This window comes from Pongo pygmaeus, chromosome 2 (assembly GCF_028885625.2).
Source record: "Pongo pygmaeus isolate AG05252 chromosome 2, NHGRI_mPonPyg2-v2.0_pri, whole genome shotgun sequence".
In the NCBI taxonomy this organism is placed as follows: domain Eukaryota; kingdom Metazoa; phylum Chordata; class Mammalia; order Primates; family Hominidae; genus Pongo; species Pongo pygmaeus.
The window spans coordinates 78,876,148-78,898,883 of NC_085930.1; the positions used below are offsets into that span (position 1 = coordinate 78,876,148).

At 36.2% G+C, this 22,736-nt stretch overlaps 1 protein-coding gene across 4 annotated transcripts in view; it reads left to right on the forward strand.

Moving 5' to 3' along the window:
- Positions 1-22,736, forward strand: part of CNTN3 (contactin 3) — a 353,916-nt gene that overhangs the window by 98,227 nt on the left and 232,953 nt on the right. For all 4 annotated transcript variants that reach the window (XM_054483033.2, XM_063661832.1, XM_063661833.1 and 1 more), the window contains exon 3: positions 20,712-20,838. In XM_054483033.2, coding sequence (XP_054339008.1) covers positions 20,712-20,838 — 127 coding nt within the window. The remainder of the gene's footprint in view (positions 1-20,711; positions 20,839-22,736) is intronic.

The window sequence follows — 22,736 nt, forward strand, 5'->3', positions numbered from 1 at the left end:
TTGTTAATTTAATTTTATTTTCTGGAGAAATAAGTAAGTGAAGAGTTTTTTTAAAATAGTGTATATATAACTAACTTTTTGTTTATTTTATTTTGTTTTCCCTCTTTTTATGATATTCTCAAGCACCAAAAAAGCTGAAACAATAATACAATGAATGAATACATCTGTAGGTATCATTGAGATGTAGCTATTGTACCATTTTACTATATTTCTTCTGTATATATATGTATGAATGTGTGCTTTTTCCTTTTTTCTTAATCTGTCTACTTATTTTGGCTAACCCATTTGAAAGTAAGTTATAAAAATCATCACCCTAAAATTCAATACTCATCTCCTTAGAAGACCACTTTTCTACATAAACATAATTTCTTCATGATACCTGAGGAACCTAAGAAAAAAGTAGCTTGAGACTTTTCTAAAAGAATAAAATGAGTGCAGAATGAGGCCAAATGGAGTAGACAGGTAAAACACATGTTATTTAAAGACATGAATAGATTGGAGTAGACTTTTGGGCTCTTATGTCAAAGTTCAAACATGCTTTAAATATTTACATGATAATATATAGCAAAAATCCATAATCAATAATAGTTACAGATTAAAATCTTTAACTTTTAAAAGAAAGATTTTTTTATAGTTTTTACAGATTTTTATCGTGATGCCTCCATTTTGTTCCTAAAACATTTTCATTGACTGCTACTCATCAAGTACTGAGGACAAAAAGAATAGTTGTTTAAAAATTTCTGACTTTCAAATGGGCTTTGGAAAAAGTTCAATATAGTGAAATATTTTATTCTTGGAGTCTTTTCTTCATTTATAAAGTTTCAAATATAATCTCTGTTTTAGGAAAAGGAGCAAAAGTGACAGAAAATATACTGCAGCAGTATTACTGTTTATGATATTAAATTTTGTAAAAGCAATGTTGAAATTTTCCAAATAGTTGAGGAGACATTCACAGAAAGACATACTCAGAAAGAGGAAGACATACTTAGAAAGTAGAAAGGCAGCAAAAGAAAATGAGATCAGCTTTTAAAGGTTTCACATTTTTAGTTGTAATTTTACATTATGTGCAATTTGTATTGTGTTTCAGCATTTTTGAGAAATGTTTTACATATTTATGAACAAATATATAGAAAAAGCAGTGTCCACTTTAGTAAGATGTGAAGACATCATAAAGAATTTAAAGGTCAACTTATTCTCTAGATGTGGTGGTAAAACGTTATAAGGATTTGTAAGGGAGAATCGGATTAATTTACGTGTGACAAATTATATGTAATTATGTATATTTTCACATATATGTACATATGTTTCCGTGTGTGTAATTATACATGTAAATATATGTAATGTATGGACCTCTGAACTTTATATTTGCCTCTTTAGGGAATTAGAAAGGCAATGGAGGCCTATGTCCATATAAATATACACTTAAGCCTATTATAATTGAGACTACAGATCATACTATATGAGATAATTTAGATTACTTTCATGAAATCATTTTTTAAAAATTATCGATACTATAATGAAGGATAAAATACATGGTCACCAAACAGGAACATTGGCTTACTTTAGTATTGTAGATTTAGTCATGGACAACACATGCCCACAAAATTCACATATTTGGGCTGCTTGTTTTCACAGTGATAGTTACAATGTATGCAAATACAGCCCAAGACTGCTGACACACATCTTCAAATGCTTTCAATCATAGCATTCATCCGTTCTATGTCATGCAAATGTGAATGAATTTCTGAACTAGTCTTCCCTTAATAGTGATTAAGGAATGCTTTGAAAGCAAAATAAACTTTTCAAGTTCTTCCTGAAATGATTGAGGAGTATTTTTCATTTGGTGGTTTTAATAACACCACTCTTATAATCACTGAGAAAATGATCAAGAATGCCTCTGGACTGCAGTTAATCTCAAAGCAGATTTGGAACGTTGTGAGTTTCTGGTGTTGGATGTGGCACTTTGAGTAAGCAATTGTCATAAACTCAAATGGCTGTCATTTCTTCTGTATTTTTTGTACACAGTGTAATATGATTTGATAGCATTGTTACTGGTGGAATGGAGATGTCACTGATCCCTGCATATAAATCTTGACATCCTCCATGTTTTTACAGATAAACTTATTTCAAATCATCCTCTCTATTGCAGCAGACTAAATCTTGAATTGCTTTTCATTTATACCATTTAAATCTTGACAGTTTATCAGAGTACACATGTGAGAATCAGTAAAAGATGCAAACATTGTTGGTGTATTTTGTTCTTATAACCTTGATCATTGATAACTCCACATATTGGATATTTTGTAAGCTTCATGGTGACTAAGAAGGCATGTGGGGAACTTAAAAAATATATTGCAAGTGCTATTAGAGTTCAACAAACATTTAAGGTTAAATACAACCCACAATTTTATTTAGTTCTTAAAATAGCAATCTCAAAAGTATCTGTTGATTAGTTAAGTGACTCCTGCAAATAAAGTGCTCACTCAAATGAATTTGACTGTTGCCTAAGTGTTAAGCTGTCTTAAAGTACTCACCACATAAAAGTGTTTTTAAATACCCCTGAGTAGGAAGTCTGTTGAAAGCAAAAGAACGGAAGCTGGTATGTTCACAAGGGGTGGGTATCATTGCAGGAGATCAAGATAGGGAGGTGTTTGCCTAGTGACAGCAACTGAGGAGAAGGTTTAAGGATGAAGCATGGAGAATTAAATGAAAGGGGCAGGCCAGAACCCAGGGTGAAGTGGGAGAGCTTACAAAAGATTGAACAGAGATGTGGAAGGATCTCTAGTGCAGCAGGATATCTTGGAAATTGAGGAAGTAGTTCAGGAAAAGGGAGAGGTGGAAAAAGAGGATGTCTGAGGAAAAGCCACTGAGGCTTGTGAGTAGGAAGCCTTGAATTACTGGAATGTAGGGCTTTAAGAGGGGAAAAAATACATTGAGGTCTATAATACTTTGATAAAACTGAATTATATTTACTTACATGTACACATGTATGCAGTTGACCCTAGCACAATATGGGTGTTAGTGTTACTGAACGGACAGTTCAGTAAATGAACCGTCTGCTTTCCTGGTGCAGTAAAGCCAAACATCCACACCAAGGCTTTGCAGTGGGAGAAAGGAGAGTGTTTATTTGCAGGCAGCCAAGCAAGGAGAATTGGGCAGCTCACACTTAAGACCTGACCTCCTCAGTGTTTTATAAGCAAGAATTTTTAAAGGTAGTGATAAATTTCAGAAAAGCAGAAGTTAAAGGCCAGATCGTAAGTCAGCACATGCAGGTTATACATTGGTTTGGCTTAAAAAGGTGGGTATCTTGAAGCAAGAGGAGAGGGAGGTTACAGGTCCCTCTCCTAGATGGATTCTGGCTCTCTGATTTGAGTTTGGTTAAGAAAGTGAAGCTTTGTCTAAAAACTTGGAGTCAGCAGAAAGGACTGTTAAGGTCTGGCCTATGGGCATGACTTCCTCTGGGGCCCTCAGGAAGAAATTTAGAACCAGGAGCTGTGGTCAGGGTTCAGTCCTCATTTCCCCCTTATCTGAGGTCTATAGGCCAGAGGTTCCATTTGGTAAAGGTCCCTCTTACTGAAAAACAGCTCAGGGTCATATATTAAGATGTTGTCTTTAGTTTCTAGAGGAGCCAGACATCTTGTGACTCTAACTTCCTTGGATATTGTTTTAAGCTATTACTATGTTCTTACTTACCAAGTTGCTCATTTACTTATCAGGGCTAGCTCAGCGCCTGGAATTTCCCTTGAAGGAACTCAAGATTTTTCTTTACTTCTAGGCTTGGGAAGGCCTGGCAGGCTCCTAAGAAGGATCTCTGCCCCATCTCAGTAGGTGTGTTGACCTTCCCCCCAAGTATGAAAATCTGCGTATAACTTTTAACTCCCCCAAAACTTAACTGTTATACTTAGAGCCTACTGTTGACCAGAAGTCTTACCAATAAAATAGTCAATTAACACATATTTGGTATGTTATATGTATTATATTCTGTATTCTTACAGTAAAGTAAGCTAGAAAAAAGACAATGTTATTAAGAAAATTATAAGGAAGAGAAAATGTAGTTACTATTCATTAAGTGGAAGTGGATCATCCTAAAGGTCTTCATCCTCATCGTCTTCACATTGAGTAGACTGGGGAGGAAGAAGAAGGGGGGGGTTGCTCTTGCTGTCTCAGTGGTGGCAGAGGCAAAAGAAAATCCATGCAAATGTGGACTTGTGCAATTCAAAGCTGTGTAGTTCAGAAGTCAACTGTATTTACATGCATATCTGTGTGCATTCCAGGCTTGCCCATGTTGTAGATGACACAGTGGGGTCTAGAGCATTTCAGGTACTTGTTCAAAGTCACATAGCTTGTTATTGACTCAGTAGGGCTTTTTCTAGACTGCCTGAATCTTCATCTAGGGGGTTTTCAGCTGCACTAAGCCTTTCATCTGTATGGTGTGTTGTACATTCTTCTACAGAAAAGAACCAAGTGGTTCCTCCTTGGTGGTAGGTAAAGGAGACTGTTGATACTTATCAGCGATTGGGAGACAGATGTGCGTGTGCACAAAGACCTGGGTGTGCACTGAGAGGAGTTGAGGAGAGTTGTCTTTTGAAAATACCTCTGAAGATTTTCAACTAGTAAGTGTTCTCAAGGTGAAAAGCCTTAAGTGAATGGTCAAACGCTGAACTTCCCAGAAAGGTTGGGTTGCTGAAAGGAAAATGAATTCTTTCAGATAGAGCTGCTTCTAAGTCAAAAAAAACTTGAGGGTTCATTGAGATCAACTGGCTAGGAATTTCCTTGACATGCCAATTGGCTTAGTGAATCAGAATTTCATTCACAGTGTAGATATTTGATATGTTCAAGCCCTGGCTGCTATGTTCACCTACCTTGTTTTTCCCTCTTGAAGACTGTACACTGCTCTTTTGGAATGAATAGTGAACACATACTAATGGTTTCTTGCATCAAATAATTCTTGCTGATTTATTTCACCCACTACTGAGTGTTTGGGAGATTGGGTCCTTAAACAGGATGTGCATTTCCTTTATAGTATGTGTATGCCATCTTGCCAATAATGATATGAGTTTGATGGTATGAAAATGCTCACCAGTGTGGAAAGAGGCCATTTCCTCATGATTATCAGTTGCCAGTCATTGTCTTGAAGCTTGCATACAAGTAATGGCCACTGTCACTTGACCATCTTCAGAGGTAGGCCCTGTGTGAGGTATTTTACATATGTTTTTCTGTAATTCTCATTTCAACTGTGCAGTGTCTATCTCCCACATACTTTCTATGTTCTTTTTCCTCTGAGTTTTAAAAATTTTCTTTTTGCTTGATATAACATTCAGACTCTATGGAGTGAAAAATCCTGTGGGGTATCCCTTGAGGGTCCCTTCCTCTATTAACTAGAGCACTTTTCCAATGTTTATTCTTTTCAAACTTTCCACATACCCAACTCCCTCCCCACATCCAGAAATTCAAAGCTTGAACATAAGAAAATATTCATTTCTAAGGACCATTTCTGCATTCTGTATTACTTTCGAGGCAAAATTCTAACTCAAAAAATGGTTGCATATTTTAATTTGAGAACTGGCAGAGCTCCCTGCTCTTGTTTTGTTAGGCCTAAGTTGCTGTGTGTCATCTCTTTTCCCACAGATAGGTATGTAAAACCATTTATTTTCACTTCTCTGCATTTTGCTTCCTTTGAATATCAACCAATACTAAGTTTGAGACAATGCATAGTGACAGAACTCTGTGGTTACAAATCTAACACTGGATACTATTTTAAATAGAGATATTTTAAATTTAAAATTATTTTGCGAGAACTATATACAGTAGAGAAAAATCAAGTTACACATGCATCCCTACATATATAAGCATCTGGTTGTGTAATTGGATGTAACTATGGGAGAAGATAGAGTCATTTTATCTTTTGTGGTGTTATTCTTATCATTTTAAAGCAGTGTCATGTTAATGAACAACTTTTAGAAGTTATTTGCCAACTGTGGTAAGGAAAAGTATAGCCCAGATATTTTCCTAAGGTGGCTGATTGTGTAATGGTTGCCAGTTTTTTCATTTGGCCTAAGACCAACTAATAATGGCTACAAAACATCGTATTAATTTCTTTGAAGAGTGTACAGTGAAATGGCAAATGACTTCTAGAAATGGAGAGATTGTTAGAATTTATTTCTCTATCAGTAGATAAATATATAAATGAAGATTATTCAACATCCTTATTATTGATTCCTTGGTCTGTCAAATTGTTGACAATTATTGGAGGATATTATCACTGCCATTGCGTTACAAATTCGGTTGTCCAATTTTGTATCATTGTGATCCCACTATGCACATGTGATTTCATGTTAGACGGTTAAGTCCGAAATATTGGTGAATATGACATCTTTCCTCAATGTTCTATTAGTTTTGAAAAAGTAACACTTTATTAAATATTAAACACTGATTTTTGGTTATACTACATTGTTGATATTTATCACTTGAAAAGAAGGAAAACAATAAACCTGATGTTGACCAAAAAAAAAAAAAAAAAGTCAAAAAAATTCTGTACCCCTAGCTGGCCATTAGACGTCCCAATGTGTTTCCAACTTTTGCCTGGCAACTAAGGAAGTAAGCTCTTATCTTGGCATTTGACTTATTACTTTCTCTTTATACCATGTGGGTTTACTTTATTTATAGGACTAGGGGTGACAAAAGTAATATTCCTACCTGTCACTTTAATAGGAGGCAATTTATTCCTCTTAACTACAAGGACAGTTCAAAACAAACTTTTTGCATGGGCTGACCTGGGCCTCAGCTAATGGTGAGTGCCCTTGTAAAACTATTTCTTTTTAGGAAGCTGCTCTTTTTTTTTTTGGACTGCTTGCACAGCCATTGAAGATCCAGCCCTTATTTGTGGAAGCTCTTGAGGGCTAGTTATGGGGGTGTGAAATGGTGTGTTAACACATGAAACCATATTCCCTGAACTTTGTGACTGTTTGATGCCTTTACCTGGACAGCTTTTTAGTGTCTGCTGACCTGAGAGAGTGGAATATGTAGGCTGCCATTTTATAAATGGCTCTGGTTAGTTACTCATTGTTTATTCTAAGCATGTGTACATTATTTGCTCCTCCAGTCTTATAAGCAGGGAGGTTGTGGTGAAAGCTGCTATTCGCTGAACTTAAGGCATCAGGCAACTCTGGGATCAGTTGCTGCCATTGTGACATTGATTGGTGTCACTTGTGGACATGGAAGCACTGGTACAATTAAAGTTTTAGTCCAAAAGCACATGAATCCTGGGAATAGTCTTTTCCTTTTTTACTTTGTTCACGGCAACATCATGCATTCTGTCTTGTTCTGAAAACTTTTTTGACTGAAAGGGCAGTCTGAGTATGTCACCCAGTAAGTAAAGAGAGATGGCAACATTTGTGTGTTTTCACGTTAGCCTTAAGCTTTTGAAGCAGAGCTCCTAGATTTTGTCTCCAAATAAGTTTTTCATTATTAAATTTTTTAGTGGATATTAAAATACCTTGCATGACTTCTTCACTCTATGGCAAAATAGAACTTTTCATTCTTATCCCATGAGTGTGTGTGAGCGAGTGTCTGCACACTTGCAAGCGATATTTAAGCTCAGACATATGTACAAAACGAGAGAGAAGTGGTATTAAGTGGAGCATAATTATGTAGATAATTATGAAGCATTGACTGTTGAACAGTGTACTGTGTGGGTTTCTGAGTGAACATCTATTTTTTCGTTAAGGAATAATTTTAGTGCAGCATATACAAGGCCACAAATGACATGTTTCTTTCTTTGTTTTTTTTTTTTTTTTTGCTTGATTATGCAGCCAAACAAATAAGAATACTCAGTGCTATGGACATTATTTCTATTATGGGAGAAGAGAAACAACAGTATAAAAGAATCTAATGCTTTTTTTCTGCCTCATGGGGTTTTTGAAAGCTCTTTGCTGCTTATTTTGTTGAGTTTCCCATTGATATTACTTTGGTGAGTAATTATTTGAAGAAAGGGTAGAAAGTAAATACTTGCTGGAGAATTGTCTCTCAATGGGAGCTGATCCAGTGGGCATTATACTGATTCCCCCTTTTCCCCCTCTTTTTGAAGTTACTACCTTCCACAGATTAATAGGGACCTTTTGTCTCAGACTTAATACTTGCATTTGTTTGCTCAAACCAGATAACTGAACACAGGTACCAGTATTCACAACTACCATGAAGATAATGACAATTCCATCCTATTTTTCAGGCCATGTATATAGGAGGCTATAATGAATAAAATCACATATTAGACTGCTTCCCATAAATTACGATTCCTCAGTCAGAGGTAATTAAAAGTTTGATGCAGCGCTAAGTAAAAAAATGCAATAATAATATCAAATAACATTTATTGCATTGCCACTGCTGCAGTGAAAAAATACTGCTTATCTTTGCATCAAAAGTCCTATATTATAGATATCATTCCCATATAACAGTAGAGAATTCAGTGGCTCAGAGAGCTTAAATGACTTGCCTAAAGCTAAATGGAATATTAGTGGGAAAAAAAAAATCATGTTTATTGTGGTCCGGAGCCACTGTTCCTCCTAGTAGACATGATCCTTCCTAAAGCTGGGGTCAGCAGAATTTTTCATAACATGTGCTAGATAGTAAATATTCTCAGCTTTGTGGGCCATGTAGTCTCTGTCATAACTACTCAACTCTGCCCTTGTAATGTGTAAAACAGCTATAGACAGTATATAAACAAGTCAATGTGGCTGTGTTCCAATAACATTTTATTGAGGGACATTAAAATTCAAATTTTATATAATTTTCACATGTTATGAAATGTTCCTTTGTTTTTAGAGACAGGGGTCTCACTTCACGCAAGCTGAAGTGTAGTGGTAAGATCATAGTTCACTATAACCTTGAACACCTGGGCCCAGCAATCCTCTGGCTTCAGCCCTCCCAAGTAGCTGGGACTACAGGCACACCACCACACCAGGCTAATTTATGTATTTATTTATGTTACTTCTTGTAGAGATGTGTTGAATTGAATTTCTGATAAAGTGGGATTATACTTAGATGTACCTTCAAGACTTTATGCCTTGAAGGATAAAGGGCAAAAATATTCCAGGAGGAAGAATGACATAAATCAATCCAAGATATGTTATTTGATAAACCAACTTATTTTGCAAGTAATTATATGTGAATTTCTTGCTGACATCCATGGATGTCTTACTCCCTGTAGGGCTGTAGTCTATGAATGTGGAAATTGTGCTCTATCGATATGGAACTGCTGAGTTGAAGATTGCTAGACCTTTGTTTTTTGTTTGTAAGAGGTGAAATTTGACTTTATGCCTAAATCTCTGGATTTTTTTTAAATGAAGCCATTCAATTTAAAGGAAGTGTTTTCTCTCCTCCTGAAATTCTTTGATCCAAATTTAAGAAGTGTTCAAGATAGATTTGGCCCAATAGCCACCATCGTGCAGCTCTGCAAACCCAAATTCCCAGTATCTATGATAGGTCATATACGTATCATATGATTGTAGAATTTGTGATTTGCAAAAACTTGAAAAAAACAAACTAGCCCAGGTCTGTCTGAAAAGCAGACCCAAAGCTCAAACTGAGATGAAGGGACCGAGATGTGGAATGTGTCCAGGCAGCCAGCAGGTGACTGGTTTGAATCCTAACTTTGGAAGATTTAGATTAAAGTAAGAATTGCTTGTTGATTACTTGTTAACTAAATTCATAGCTTGCATAAATGATTTCTCAAAGATTTGGGGATATTTTGACAAAAGATACATTCCGTAGGAATAGTAAGGCCTTTGCAAATGCTGACCCTTCTTGAAGGTAACTTTAACCACAGTAAACATTCTTAGAGATTTGAGTAAGTGAAACACCAAGCAGAACTCAGCATTTTTTATTTTGTTTTGTTTTAATGTCTCAGGCAGCTGTTACTTTCAAACAAGTCATTAAAATGCAGAAAAGGGACTTTAGTTCAGCACTCTGAGGTTTGCAAAAGATTACTATTAGGGTGCTATTGCTGTTGAAAGTGCTATTTTTGTATGTACTTTCATGAAGCTAGTCCTGTCTTGTACTTGTATTGATGGTACTCAGAAGGGTGTGCACGGGGTGTAGGTGATCAAGAATCTGCAAACTGCTTAACAGAAATAACTGCCTAATGACAGTGGATGCCTCTGTAAGGACACAGTAAAGGTGTTTCGTGAGAGTCATAGACACATTCATTGAATATGCTTCTGTTGTATGTTCATATTTTTATATAATGAATTGTTTTATAGTTGGATGCATAAATTACAGTTGGAGATAAGTGTATCTGATTAGGGTGGTCTCAGGAAAGTCAGAAGTCTTTCTGTGATCAGCTATAACATTTTGTAAATTAAAACCATCTGCAATGATGCTTAAGTAAACACACCTACAGACCCAGGGAGATTCCCAGACAACTGCTAATTTACCAAGTTTTCATATGTATATATATGAAAACATATATATGTGTGTATATATATATGTATATAAAATAGGTATGCTAAGAGGTTAGAAGAAGTGTGTGTTAAATATGGTTACTATCTTCTGAAAGCATAAAGCCCGGGGATGAGGATGATAAGAGTGAAAAACAAGTAAATGTAATATATTATAGGATAACGATATTGTGATGAGTAAAATACACAAACATTGTTCTAGGAATTCAGAATGAGGAATGATTACTACAAGGGAGATAATGAGGGAGGATGAATGAAAGTATTGAGAGCAGAGTTTCCTCAGACTTCCTTACACAATTTGGTGGCTTCTCATACATACTACCAAATGCTTCTTCCAAAACGGTGGTACCAAAAAAGTATAGAGAGATTCCAGTTTAACTCATCCTCTCTAGCCCTGTGGGTTACTTATTTATAATCTGTGCCATTATTAAGGAAAGCAATAAGAATTAAAAGGAAGCCGGGCACAGTGGCTCATGCCTGTAATCCCAGCACTTTGGGAGACCAAGGTGGGTGGATCACGAGGTCAGGAGTTTGAGACCAGCCTGGCCCACATGGTGAAACCCTGTCTCCACTAAAAATACAAAAATTAGTCGGGCATGATGGCGTGTGCCCATAATCCCAGCTACTCAGGAGGCTGAGGCAGGAGAATTGCTTGAACTCGGGACATGGAGGTTGCATCACTGCACTCCAGCCTGGGCAACAGAACAAGACCCCATCTCAAAAAAAAAGAAAGAAAAGGAGCACCACTTTTTTATTCAGAGTGCTTAATAGTCACTTAGAATTAGGTGATTTAGCAAATTCAAAGTGTGTAATACTGGGCCTAGCATCCCATGTTTATTTTCCCTCCATAGGTTGACATTTTAGAATGTCCAGGTGTTTATTAACTAAGAATATATAATGAAGAGGGATTTTGTTCCATACTGTATAGCTCTAAGAAACAGTGCTTTTCAAAGCAAAATAAAATGTGTTTTTGTTTGCCAACATTATTGGCAATACACAGTATTTCTCTTCTCCCTGAGGCTACAGAGGTAGCAGTTCAGTAGATTTGAGGAGGGCTCTCTTGTCTTTACTGTATCTTGGGCCCAGTGATACTCTTTCAATTTTTAAGATGCTTATATTTTTTCTTACATTGCCAAGGTTGGTTTCATTCCTAAGAAAAGGAAATGAAATAAATATCTTGCAGTTGTCACCCATTCCCTCCTAAAATAATCTGGGGCACTGGTGGCAGGAGAGAAGGTTTCTAGACCAAAGCTTATCAAATTGGGGATAAGAACCCATTGATGTTGTGATGATATGAACATAGTAGTAGTTTATGTCTAGCATTTTTAAAAGTAGGATAAAGCACATCAGATGGAATAGAATAGAGTAGAATAGAATATAAAGGAAAAAAGTAACAGTTCAGCATTCAATAAGGATTAGTATTATTTGAAGAAATCTTTTTATCAGTTGTGTGTTTACTTTATCCATTGTATGTTTATCAGTTGTGTGATTACTGTGTCTACAATAAATCATGATGATAATTACATTTTTAATTGTAAATCAATTAAAAATGAATTTAACAAATGTAAGCCTAGGCAACTCTAAGACATACCCCAATCCGCACCCCATAGTTCCAGATGCGTTTTGGGGAAAGTTGTTGTAATAGTCCGTTTTCATACTGCTATTAAGAACTGCCAGGGACTGGGTAATTTATAAAGAAAAGAGGCCTAATTGAATCACATGGCTGAGGAGGCCTCAGGAAACTTACAATCATGGCAGAAGGCAAAGAAGCAGCAAGGCATTTCTTCACAGAGTGTCAGGAAGGAGAAGAGCCGAGCCAAGGAAGAAGAGTCTCTTATAAAACCTTAAGATCTCGTGAGAACTCACTCACTATCACTAGAACAGCATGGGCAAACTGTCCGCATAATTCAGTTACCTCAACACATGGGGATTATGGGGATTACAATTCAAGATGAGATTTGGGTGGGGACACAAAGCCTACCCATATCAGTTATCCTTTCTGTTCTGCTTCCTTAGACCTCCATATCTTACCCCACAACCCAACTCAATCCCTCTCAGTAGTCTGGAAGTATAAAATCAGGATCCTCACTTAAGAAAAGAAACAGGGAGGCCAGGCGCAGTGGCTCACGCCTATAATCCTAGCACTTTGGGAGGCCGAGGCGGGTGGATTGCCTGAGCTCAGGAGTTCGAGACCAGCTTGGGCAACACGGGGAAACCCAGTCTCTACTAAAATACAGAAAGTTAGCCGGGTGTGGCAGCTTGCACCTGTAATCCCAGCTACTCAGGAGGCTGAGGCGGAAGAATTGCTAGAAGCCAGGAGGCGGAGGTTGCAGTGAGTCGAGATTGGGCCACTGCACTGCAGCCTGGGTGACAGAACAAGACTCTTAAAAAAAAAAAAGAAAGAAAAGAAAAGAAAAGGAAACGGAGAGAGAAGTAGATGGTGTTTATACAACTCACACATTTACAAACACAGTGCTGGCTTCTGCTTACTAAGGTGGGGGCAGGAATAGAGTATGCTCTTTTCTACCTTATGAGATTACAGCTGTAAAATACTACAAAATACAATCACTAAGTCGTATTAGTTCTTTTTTTTTTTTCTTAGAGATGGGGTCTCACTCTGTTGCCCAGGCTGGAGTGCAGTGGTGTGTTCATGGCTCACTGCAGTTGCAAACTCCTGGGCCCAAGTGATCCTTCCATCTCAGCCTCTTGAGTAACTGGGACTATAGGCATGCACCACCATGCCCCACTAATTGTTATTTATTTATAGAGATGGAGTCTTGCTATGTTTCCCAGGCTTGTCTCGAACTCTTGGCTTCCTGTGATCCTCCTGCCTTGGCCTCCCAAAGTGCTGTGATTATAGGTGTGAGCCAGCACACCAGGCCTAGTATTAGTTCTTAATGGCTTTTCCATTGCAACTAATTTACAAAAGGAATTCTTTATTGGATAATTATTTGCTCATAGAAACAGTGACCTTGAACTAGAGTTTGATATGAAACATTCTTTCTAAGATACATAAAGGGAATTGTGTCTGGTCCTAACAGGCCTTGACCTGAACCCTTTGTTAAAGAATAGAAACTGTTAGAAATAATGGGTTCCATAATAGAAATGAAATCATCTCTATTAAAACCTTTGAAAGTAATGTGTTAAAGAAATATTTTAAAAAGAGTTGATTAATGCACTCTTTTCATATGGTGGGTGAGAACCTTGTGAATTTGCACATTTCAAAAATGTACAATGAAAGTATAATAGAAAGAGGGAATGTAAGTGTTGTTTTTTTTTTCAGATAAATGGACCATTGACTGTTCTCCTGGTGTATTGTACACATTGCATATTGCATCTAACAATGGCATTCTAACTTTTTTTTTAATCATGTGGGGTTGCTATTAAGCTGTCTAGCAAGAAAGGTGTAATTATGGTCTGAGAATTATAGAAGGATGTCATGGAGGTTCAAAAACATTAAAGCTCACATTCATAAAAAGAAAATAGCATGAATTTAAATACAGAAAGCTATGAAGTACTTTGAAAACATTTTAATCTCCCAAGACTCCAACCCATCTCCTCCCACCCTGTTTTTCTGCCAAAAACATTATGTCCTGCACTATACCTATAAATTAACCATTTCATTCAACTGCAAAGAATATTTCAACAAGCAAAAGTATAGCCGTTGGATTTAAACAGTGTCAACATAAAATATTGGGCACTTTTAGAAGTACTCTCAAGTCTTTTCTTTTACGGAATTATAGTACAGATTAATGTTAATCAGTCCAGTGAAATAGATCATACCTTTAATCAGACTCTGCAATTAATTTATGAAAGCAAAGTGCCAAAATCAAGAAACTTAGCCTTAAACACAAACCATTTTGTATGTATATTTTTATATGTGTGGACATTTTTGTGTTTCCTTAGGCAGGTTGCAATTAGAGGATGAATGCAATTCCTGGTAAAATCTCCATGTTTTGAAAGGGCTCTGCCATTCCAGCAAGCAGTATTGTTTTACTTGAACATTTATTTCTAGGTCCTGTGAAGCTTAACCAGTCCCTGTCAGTTCCAATTCCCTAATTATTGAATGCCACTTCCCATGCAATTTCTTTATTTCCTGTTTATAAATAAAACAGGAAATAAAGATTGAGAAAAATCATGTAGTGAACTATTAATTTCTCAATTTAAAGGGTTTTCATCACTTTTATTGGTGTTATTTTGCTATCATACTCCAGGTGCATGCTATATACTCTAGCACTTTTTCTTTTAACTTAATTGCTTGCTAACATTTCCAGATGTGGAAAACAGACACATTAGTTATTCCTAATAAGTATTTTATTTTCCTTTCTCATCTGAAGTGTATTATATTACCTTTTCCTTTTTTTCTAGAGCATTGGTTACAGTATAGCTTTTAGCTACAGGTGACAAAATGCATTAGAGGTTTATTTTTCCAACACATGATGTTTGGAATTATGTGGTTCATGTTGGTTCAGGAACTCAAAGATGTTAGAGCTCTGGGTTGCCTTTTCTGTAACATACTGTGTGTGTGTGTGTGTGTGTGTATTTATGCACATATATAAATATATATTTTATACACACACACACACACACACACACACACGTATAGTGTTCTCCCTCATGGTGTTCACTTGGTCGCAGTAGTTTCCAGCATTCTTTCCTCATGTGAAAGTTTCCATATCAAAAAGGAAGGAAAGCAAGGTCAGCATTTTATTTACTTCAAAACAAAATCAGAGTAGAGACTTTTATCTAGAAGTTCTTAGCAGGTTAACCCATTGTTAAAGGTTGAATCGTGCTGCTACCCCACCCCCATCCCCAATTCATATGTTGGAATCTTAAACTCCAGTACCCTATTATTTGAAAATAGGGTCATTGCTAATGTCATTAGTTAAGATAAGGTCATTAGAGTGGGCCCTCATCCATTATGACTGGTGCCCATATGAAAAAAGGGGAAATTTGGACACAGAGACACACATAAAGGGAAGATGATATGAAGAGAGATACAGGGAGAAGATAGCCATCTACAAGCCAAGCAGAGAGGTCTGGAACAGATCCTTCTCTCACAACCCTGAGAAGAAATCAACCCTGCTAACACCTTGATACAGACTTTCAGCCCCCTGAACTGTGAGACAAAAAATTCTGTTTTGGAAGCCACCCAGTCTGTGGTACTTCGTTATAGCAACCCTAGAAAATGAATACACCCTCTTGGGCTTTTAGTGGTCTCATAAGCCAATCTCCCCTGGCTACCCTGCTTCCCAGCCGAGAATGACAAAGAGTTCTGGAAAGCTAGTATCTCTGGAGCTTTCAGTCTCCACAGTGAAAGGCTGACTCTAAGGGCTAGGAAGAAGGGCAGGCGATAGCTATTGAGTGGACTACCAGCAGCATCTGCCACAGCCAGTTTTTCACATGTGGCACATGTCTGGCATTCAGATATTTGTTAAAGAAATGAAATATTCTAAGATCGAATACTTTATCTTCCTCTGACATTGGAAGCATATAAATGGAATTTTATTTTGGTCTTGTTTCTTTGGCATTTTCCAGCTTTAAACTACCATTGCCAAAATAGAAGATATCTCATTTCTAAAAAAAGTTTCCATCTTTTAAAAGTTTTTTCCTAAAGAATAGTGGGGCCTAGAATATGGATCTTATTTCATTGGCGGCATATGATTTTACTTTCTTTGACCCAGGCTAGAGCTTATTCTGTTTGGGTTTGATGCCTTGTATGTGCATGGAATATTCCTTTCTAAATCCATGTCCTCTTAAATTCTGTCTTTAATTGCATTGCCTACCCTTACACCCTGTTGTGATTTACCCTGTGTTTTGAAATGCACTGCTGGTTTTTGTTTTCCATGTAGATGTGACATAAATCAGCAAGGAAAAATAGGATGTGCTTTCCTGTTCCCTAGGAATTTCAGATATCATCACTGTCTTTTAGGAATTTCATTTCTTTTAGTAGAGTAATGCAGCTTGCCCAGAATCCCTTGTCTATGTTTTCTTTGTCAGTCTTCATAAAAATTGTATAGAGTATGACCGTTAGAATTGATTGTCTGCGGTCTGATCTTTTACGTGACATTACCTTAGGAGCTCATAAAGCTTGTACTTACATTAAAAGGCAGTTATTCCTTGTTGCCTATAGGTATTTGGGGGGAAAAATAACACCTTAGGATTGGATTTTTGGACTTATTAGTCCTGTTCGGAAGTATGATATGCCTCTTATTTTAGGTTGTACATTTGAAATGGAGCTTTGGAGCCAGGCTAGCATGTCAAAAAAATGCCCCGTCACAAAAAGTAAAGTTTAGCATCAATCTGAATGTTACATTGAATCCATTAGTTAGGCAAAAGGCCCCCTTCTGTTTTCAGAGAGGGTGCTTTTTACTGGTTATGAATAGCTATGTGAATAGTCAAGGCTCTGTCTTTTTGAGGATCAAAATTCATTTTGAAGAAAATGTTGGATAATTTCTTTTAGATTAGCAGAGACTTCAGAATCTATTCCTTTTAAGTTTATATTGCTGGCAAGAGACTAGAACATGAAACGCCAGCATCTCTCATCACCTATTTCATTCCCGTGAAGCAAGATTGAGTGGCCTTGTCTCTTTTCTGAGTATGAAGCATGCACTGACCTGTCACGTTTGATTATTATTTTGTACTTACTTTTTAAGAGGTATTGGAGGCTCCCAAATGGCTGCTGATGGGCTGAAAGCCTTTAGTAGCCTTAAATTTCAGAGATGGCAGATATGTGCCTCATAGGCCGTTAACTCCAGCACCATCAGGAAATACTGAAGTTGAAAAAGCAGGCTGTTGGTTAATTTTCACGTCTGACCATATTGAGAACAGTGTGGCTTCATGGAAAGGGAAACAAACCAAGAATATGAGTACTCGGGTTGATATCAGGTCTTTCACCAAGAAACTCTGTTGCTATGGTCAGGTCATTTAACCTTTCTAGGCCTCACTTCTTCTGGGGAGGCCAAACCATGTGCAAGGTGAGAAGATGAGCTCTGAAATTAAAATCTTAGCTTTATAAATCACTAGCTGTAAAATAGTATCTGCCTCATATAGAGTTATTATGAGGATTGTTTCGTTCATCTTATTCATTCTACAGACAGATACTGAATATCTACCGTGTTTTAGGAGCTGAGTATACAGCACTGAATTCGATACAAATAAATAACAAACACATACAGAAACGTGTAGTGTTTATGTAGAAAGATCTCGTGAGGTTGTGAGATGTGCTTTGATATCTGTGACTGGTGGAAATGAAGGGTGTATAATGACTTTAGATGAGGGAGAATGCGGATGGTCACATTTAAGCTGAGAAAGCGACATTTATGCTAAATTCTGAATGACAAAAAGAAACCAAAACACAAGAAGAACACGTGTGTGAGCCCAGAAGTGACACGAAGCCCAGCGTGTCTGAGAAGCAGGAACAAGAGCAGTGTGGCTGGACCTCAGAGATCAGGAGCTGGGGTCAGGGGAGCTTGAGATAGGAGAAGCAAAGGATGTAAATAGCTGCTTAGTGTGCCTGGCACATAGTTCATGGTGCCTGGTTCAATAAATGTTACCAAATTAGTAGTTATTATCCTTCTCTCAAAAGGATCTCAGAAGAAAATGCTCCTAGTAGTTTAACATTCTTATTTAAAATTAATAGTGGCCTCTGGAGAAGCCATGTAGCATCGTTTGGGACATGACTTTTATTAGATAATGATAGGATGGGTATTTGAGTTTTTATTGTGACCACTTGGAGGAAATTTTTTGAACACCTCTCTTTGCCTTTTTCATTTAAACCACTGCTTTCTTATCTCTACTAACCTTTCTTCTTTTGGTTTATCTCCCCAACTTTCCTGTTATTTCCAAATTTATACCATTATGTTAATGCATTATTGCTTTCAAGCTGTACATACATCAGAATTTGTCAGGAAAAAAGATGCTATCCCATCTCATAAATAATGAAATATATGTTATCAGAAGTAAATCAGAAGCTATTACACTAGAAAAATGTTAGGAAATGTTCACTATATTTACAAATATTTGTAAAAAGATATCACAAATATTTTCGACTTTCTAGGACAATTAATTCAATTAATAGAACAGAATGGCATTTTTGTTTTTACTTATTATTTCTATTCAGTGAATTGGTTGAGGGGCAAAAATGAAGAAAATAGCAATATTGCCTCTTTTAAATTAGGAATGTTAGTAGCAATTTTAAAATCCATTTCTTCTGGAAGTTGCTGTTTCCTAAAAAGGGAAACGGAAGCTTTTTTTTTTTTTCCTTTGGCAATTTCCCGTGATAGAAGTAATGATCAGGTAAAGATCAGAGACTAAGGGGGATAGCAAGCTGCTTTCTTAAAGGATGGTGGGGATTAGTAAGGGCTAATTGTGTGGTGATGTTGTGGTGCAAAGTTGCCCCGAGTCAGCTGAGCTGTGAGCTTGCCCTTCTAACAGTCTTTGAGTTCAAGAAGTTTCCAAACTATCCTCATTTTTGATAATTTGCTAAAAGGACTTACAAACGTTGCTGAAAACTGTTATACTCACAGTTATATTATTTACAGGGAAAGGATCCATACTAAAATCAGCTAGAGGAAGACACACATAGGGCAGAGTCTGGAAGGTTTCAAATGCACAGCTTTTATTGTCCACAGGACATCTGACCCTTCCGGTATTGATGTGTGACAATACTCAAGGAATGTGATAGCCAACCAGGAACTTGTTGAGCCTCCGTGTCTAGAGTTATTTATTGAGACCTCATTATGTAGGTGTGACTGACTGGTTGCACATGTGGTTGAGCTCAGTCTCCACGTCATTTGATACCACGTGACCCAAATCTCTCACCCTTAATCACATGGTTAGTCTGTCTGATGTGGCCAGTTTCCAACGCAAGACTATTGGGTGCGGCTGGCCCCACCCTAAGATCTAGTGTGGCCAGTCCCCATCGTAAACAGACATTTCAATCAGCTATGGCATAGATTAGCTCCTGGAAGCTGAGGGCAAAGATCAGACCTAGGGTAAGGCCAAATTCCTTACATAAAGGGTGAGAGAATATCCCTGCATGGACTGTGGAATCCATTATTCTAGAATGTGTGTTTTACATTCTGCAATGCTGTGTAAACTTGCTCATGCCACCTAACCACTCTTAGGCACAGCATTTGTCTTCTGTTGGGAATAATTATGGCATTTACCTCACAGAATATTCTGAGGATTAATGAACACATTTGGGCACACAGAATTTACTTTAGAATTTCAGCTTTAGCAGCTGCTATTTTTATCATTTCAATGATTATTTTAATCATATTGTTATTTTATTGTTGTTACACTTATGGTAAATATTTTTATTAATGTTAACTGCTATTCGAAGTAGCCAAAATGCTAGTTCATTGTTTTAGGGCCTTTTTTGCTGCTTTTTGATCTAGTTTACTTTGTCTGACTTTTCATGGATTCTTTGTCTCTTAGTCTGTTTATTCATTCTCTGAGTTAATAGAAACTCCTCTGTAATTTTGCTGAGCATTCCAAGCAAAATAGGAAAGTAAAGAGCTTTTTTTTTTGGGCGAATTTGTTTGTTTTCAGAAATGCTATGGCAATGATTATACAACTGCAGTCCCATAAGCATTTTGGTGGTGGCATTATCTTGTTCTTTTTTAAACACATAGTACAATAGAGAGATTTGTTTTTATTCTGTATGTGGAAATTCTCCTCAGAGCATGTTCAAGTTCTTTTAGCCAAAGTAGAAACATCTTTAAAAAGACACTTGTTCAGTGCTGTATGTTTCTCTTCAATTTGCTAGTAATAAAATGGACATCCCACCAAAATATTGAGTGTTTTTCATTCCAAATGGAAAAATAACATTATCAAGCTTAAGGTTTGCATGCCAAGCCGATTTTATGAAAATACTCAGGTGTTGAATTCATTTTGAATTCAGCTTTAGTTTGGCGAAAAGGCTATGACAAAAAAGACTTGGTGTAATAGTTTATTAACCAATCTACGCTTAGATGTAGTTTGTTGTAATAAAAAGTAATTGCTGCAGTATGAAATGATCTTAATATGGCAATATTTTTCATACCAACTTTAGTTCTCATAGAGGTGATACTATGCTGTTGAGTGGGTTAATTGATTCCCTTTAACAATACAATGTCTACAGAGCATTTTGCTTTGTATGCAAATGGAGCAGTACTGGAATTTTTAGTTCCTTGTTTTCTCCAATACCGGAATGTAACTTTTTACAATGCCTTTTACTGATTATTATTTTTTGGATGTCTCCCACCCATATAGGTGAGCTTCTCTTACAAGGTCCTGTATTTATCAGAGAACCCAGCAACAGCATTTTCCCTGTTGGTTCAGAAGATAAAAAAATAACTTTAAATTGTGAAGCAAGAGGCAATCCGTCACCTCATTACAGGTACAGTGAAAAGTTTGAAAATTCAATTAAAAAAAACTAAACACACTTACGTGGCGATTGTGAATTTTTTTTTTGCTTCAATATATTTATGCCATCAGTAAGAAAAAAATACATGAAGCTATAGTTGTATGATATATTCAACAGATTTAATATATGAAGATTTAAATCTATATGTAGCATATATTTGATTGATTATTGATCATGGCAGAATCCCTGAAGTAAATAATGTCTTTTCATTGATGTATAGTGCAATTTAATTTATAAACTTGGATTTACATGTACTTGTCAAGAACACATTCATTGTGGGGATGAAATTGTGTTTTAAAGTTAATTTGAAATCATAGTTAAACAAATACTTCTGTGTGCCACCTTTTGTTCATTTACCATTTTACGGGATATGTGCTTGGAGGTTCAATAAGTATGGAAGAATAAAATGTATTCTTACCAAAGTCATTTTAATGATTTTTGAAGAGAAAACATATTTCATTTGTTAGACGTATATCAAGTTAAAGTCTATATTTTTAAGATTATATAAACAATTCCTCTTCACTGAAAACTTTCAAACATCATGCAAAGGTATAAGGAAAAAAGAAAAAAAATCCATACTCCCACCACCTTAAGAAAAAAATATTGATATTTTGGGGATGATGATGGATTATTTGGATCAGATGGGTATTTGTATTATTAAATAACCCAGGATTAATCATTTTTACTCTTAGGAGTGCTTGGGAGACCCACTTTCATGAAGAGATGAATTATTTATAAATTTCGTGCTGCATTCTTATAAGTGGTTGAAAGAAAGTATTCAAGACGCCTTTAAAACAACATGCTGTTTCATGCAATGTGAACATCTACTACGAAAACCCCATTCACACTATTAGTTTGCTTGACAAAACCTTTTCTATAATCTGCAGAATAAGCAAACTTCAGCCAGTATTAATAAAATTTTAAATGTTTAGAGTTGTGATTTAGATCTTATTGAGCCTCTGTTGTTCTCTTAAACTATATAAATAATTGAAGCCAATAGTCATTGGTAAATTGGGTCAAGACTGGGGTAGAAGGTAGGTTTTGTATTTTTGCATCTGGAAGTAATCAAGATCAGTCTCTTTCAACAATATTTAACAACATATTTATTGATGCCCTATTGTATACTTCAACAAAATAAGCGTTATAATTCCAGGGTACTGATTAGAGTTGGCAAAGATGAGAAAAAGTTTTTCTCTGCCTCTACCTCTTGCTCTAGAAATAAGAAAGTTATTTAATAAAATCATTTATAAAAGGAAGAAACTATTTCATGAACTAGTTCCATTAATCAGACATAAGCATATGCAACATCTGGAAATATTTTCTTCTTATGGGGAAAGTTGAACAGATCAGCTTAACAATATTTTTTCCAACATTTTTGTAAGGCATTCTAACACCTTTTAAATGCATCTGTTTGTTTCTCCCTGAAATGAAAGATTATTCTCATAGACATAGCTGTAAATATGATAAAGCAGCCATATGAATGACTCATGTGTGGGCTGTTTTTCTGTTGTCAGTAAAGTTGTATTTCCTGGTGTTTATCTTATGAATAATTTGGTGATAAATGTGTTCACCTGAAAAGTTGTCAAGATACAAGATTTAGTCATATAGGAATATATTTCTAAATGAATAGATTAATTATGTTTGTATAGTTTTATCAAATAGCCAAATGTCTTGAGCTTAGATATCCAAAAATAACCTTGTGTAGTAATTATGTCTTTAAATAACAGGTGCCTATTGTATTGCCATGGAGTCTGTATTTAAATATATTGATAACATGTAAAATGTTGATAAAGAAGTTTCACTGTTTGCATAGTGATTCTTGTTTTATTATACGTCCTGGGATATCATCCTGGCATTTATATGTTGCAGTT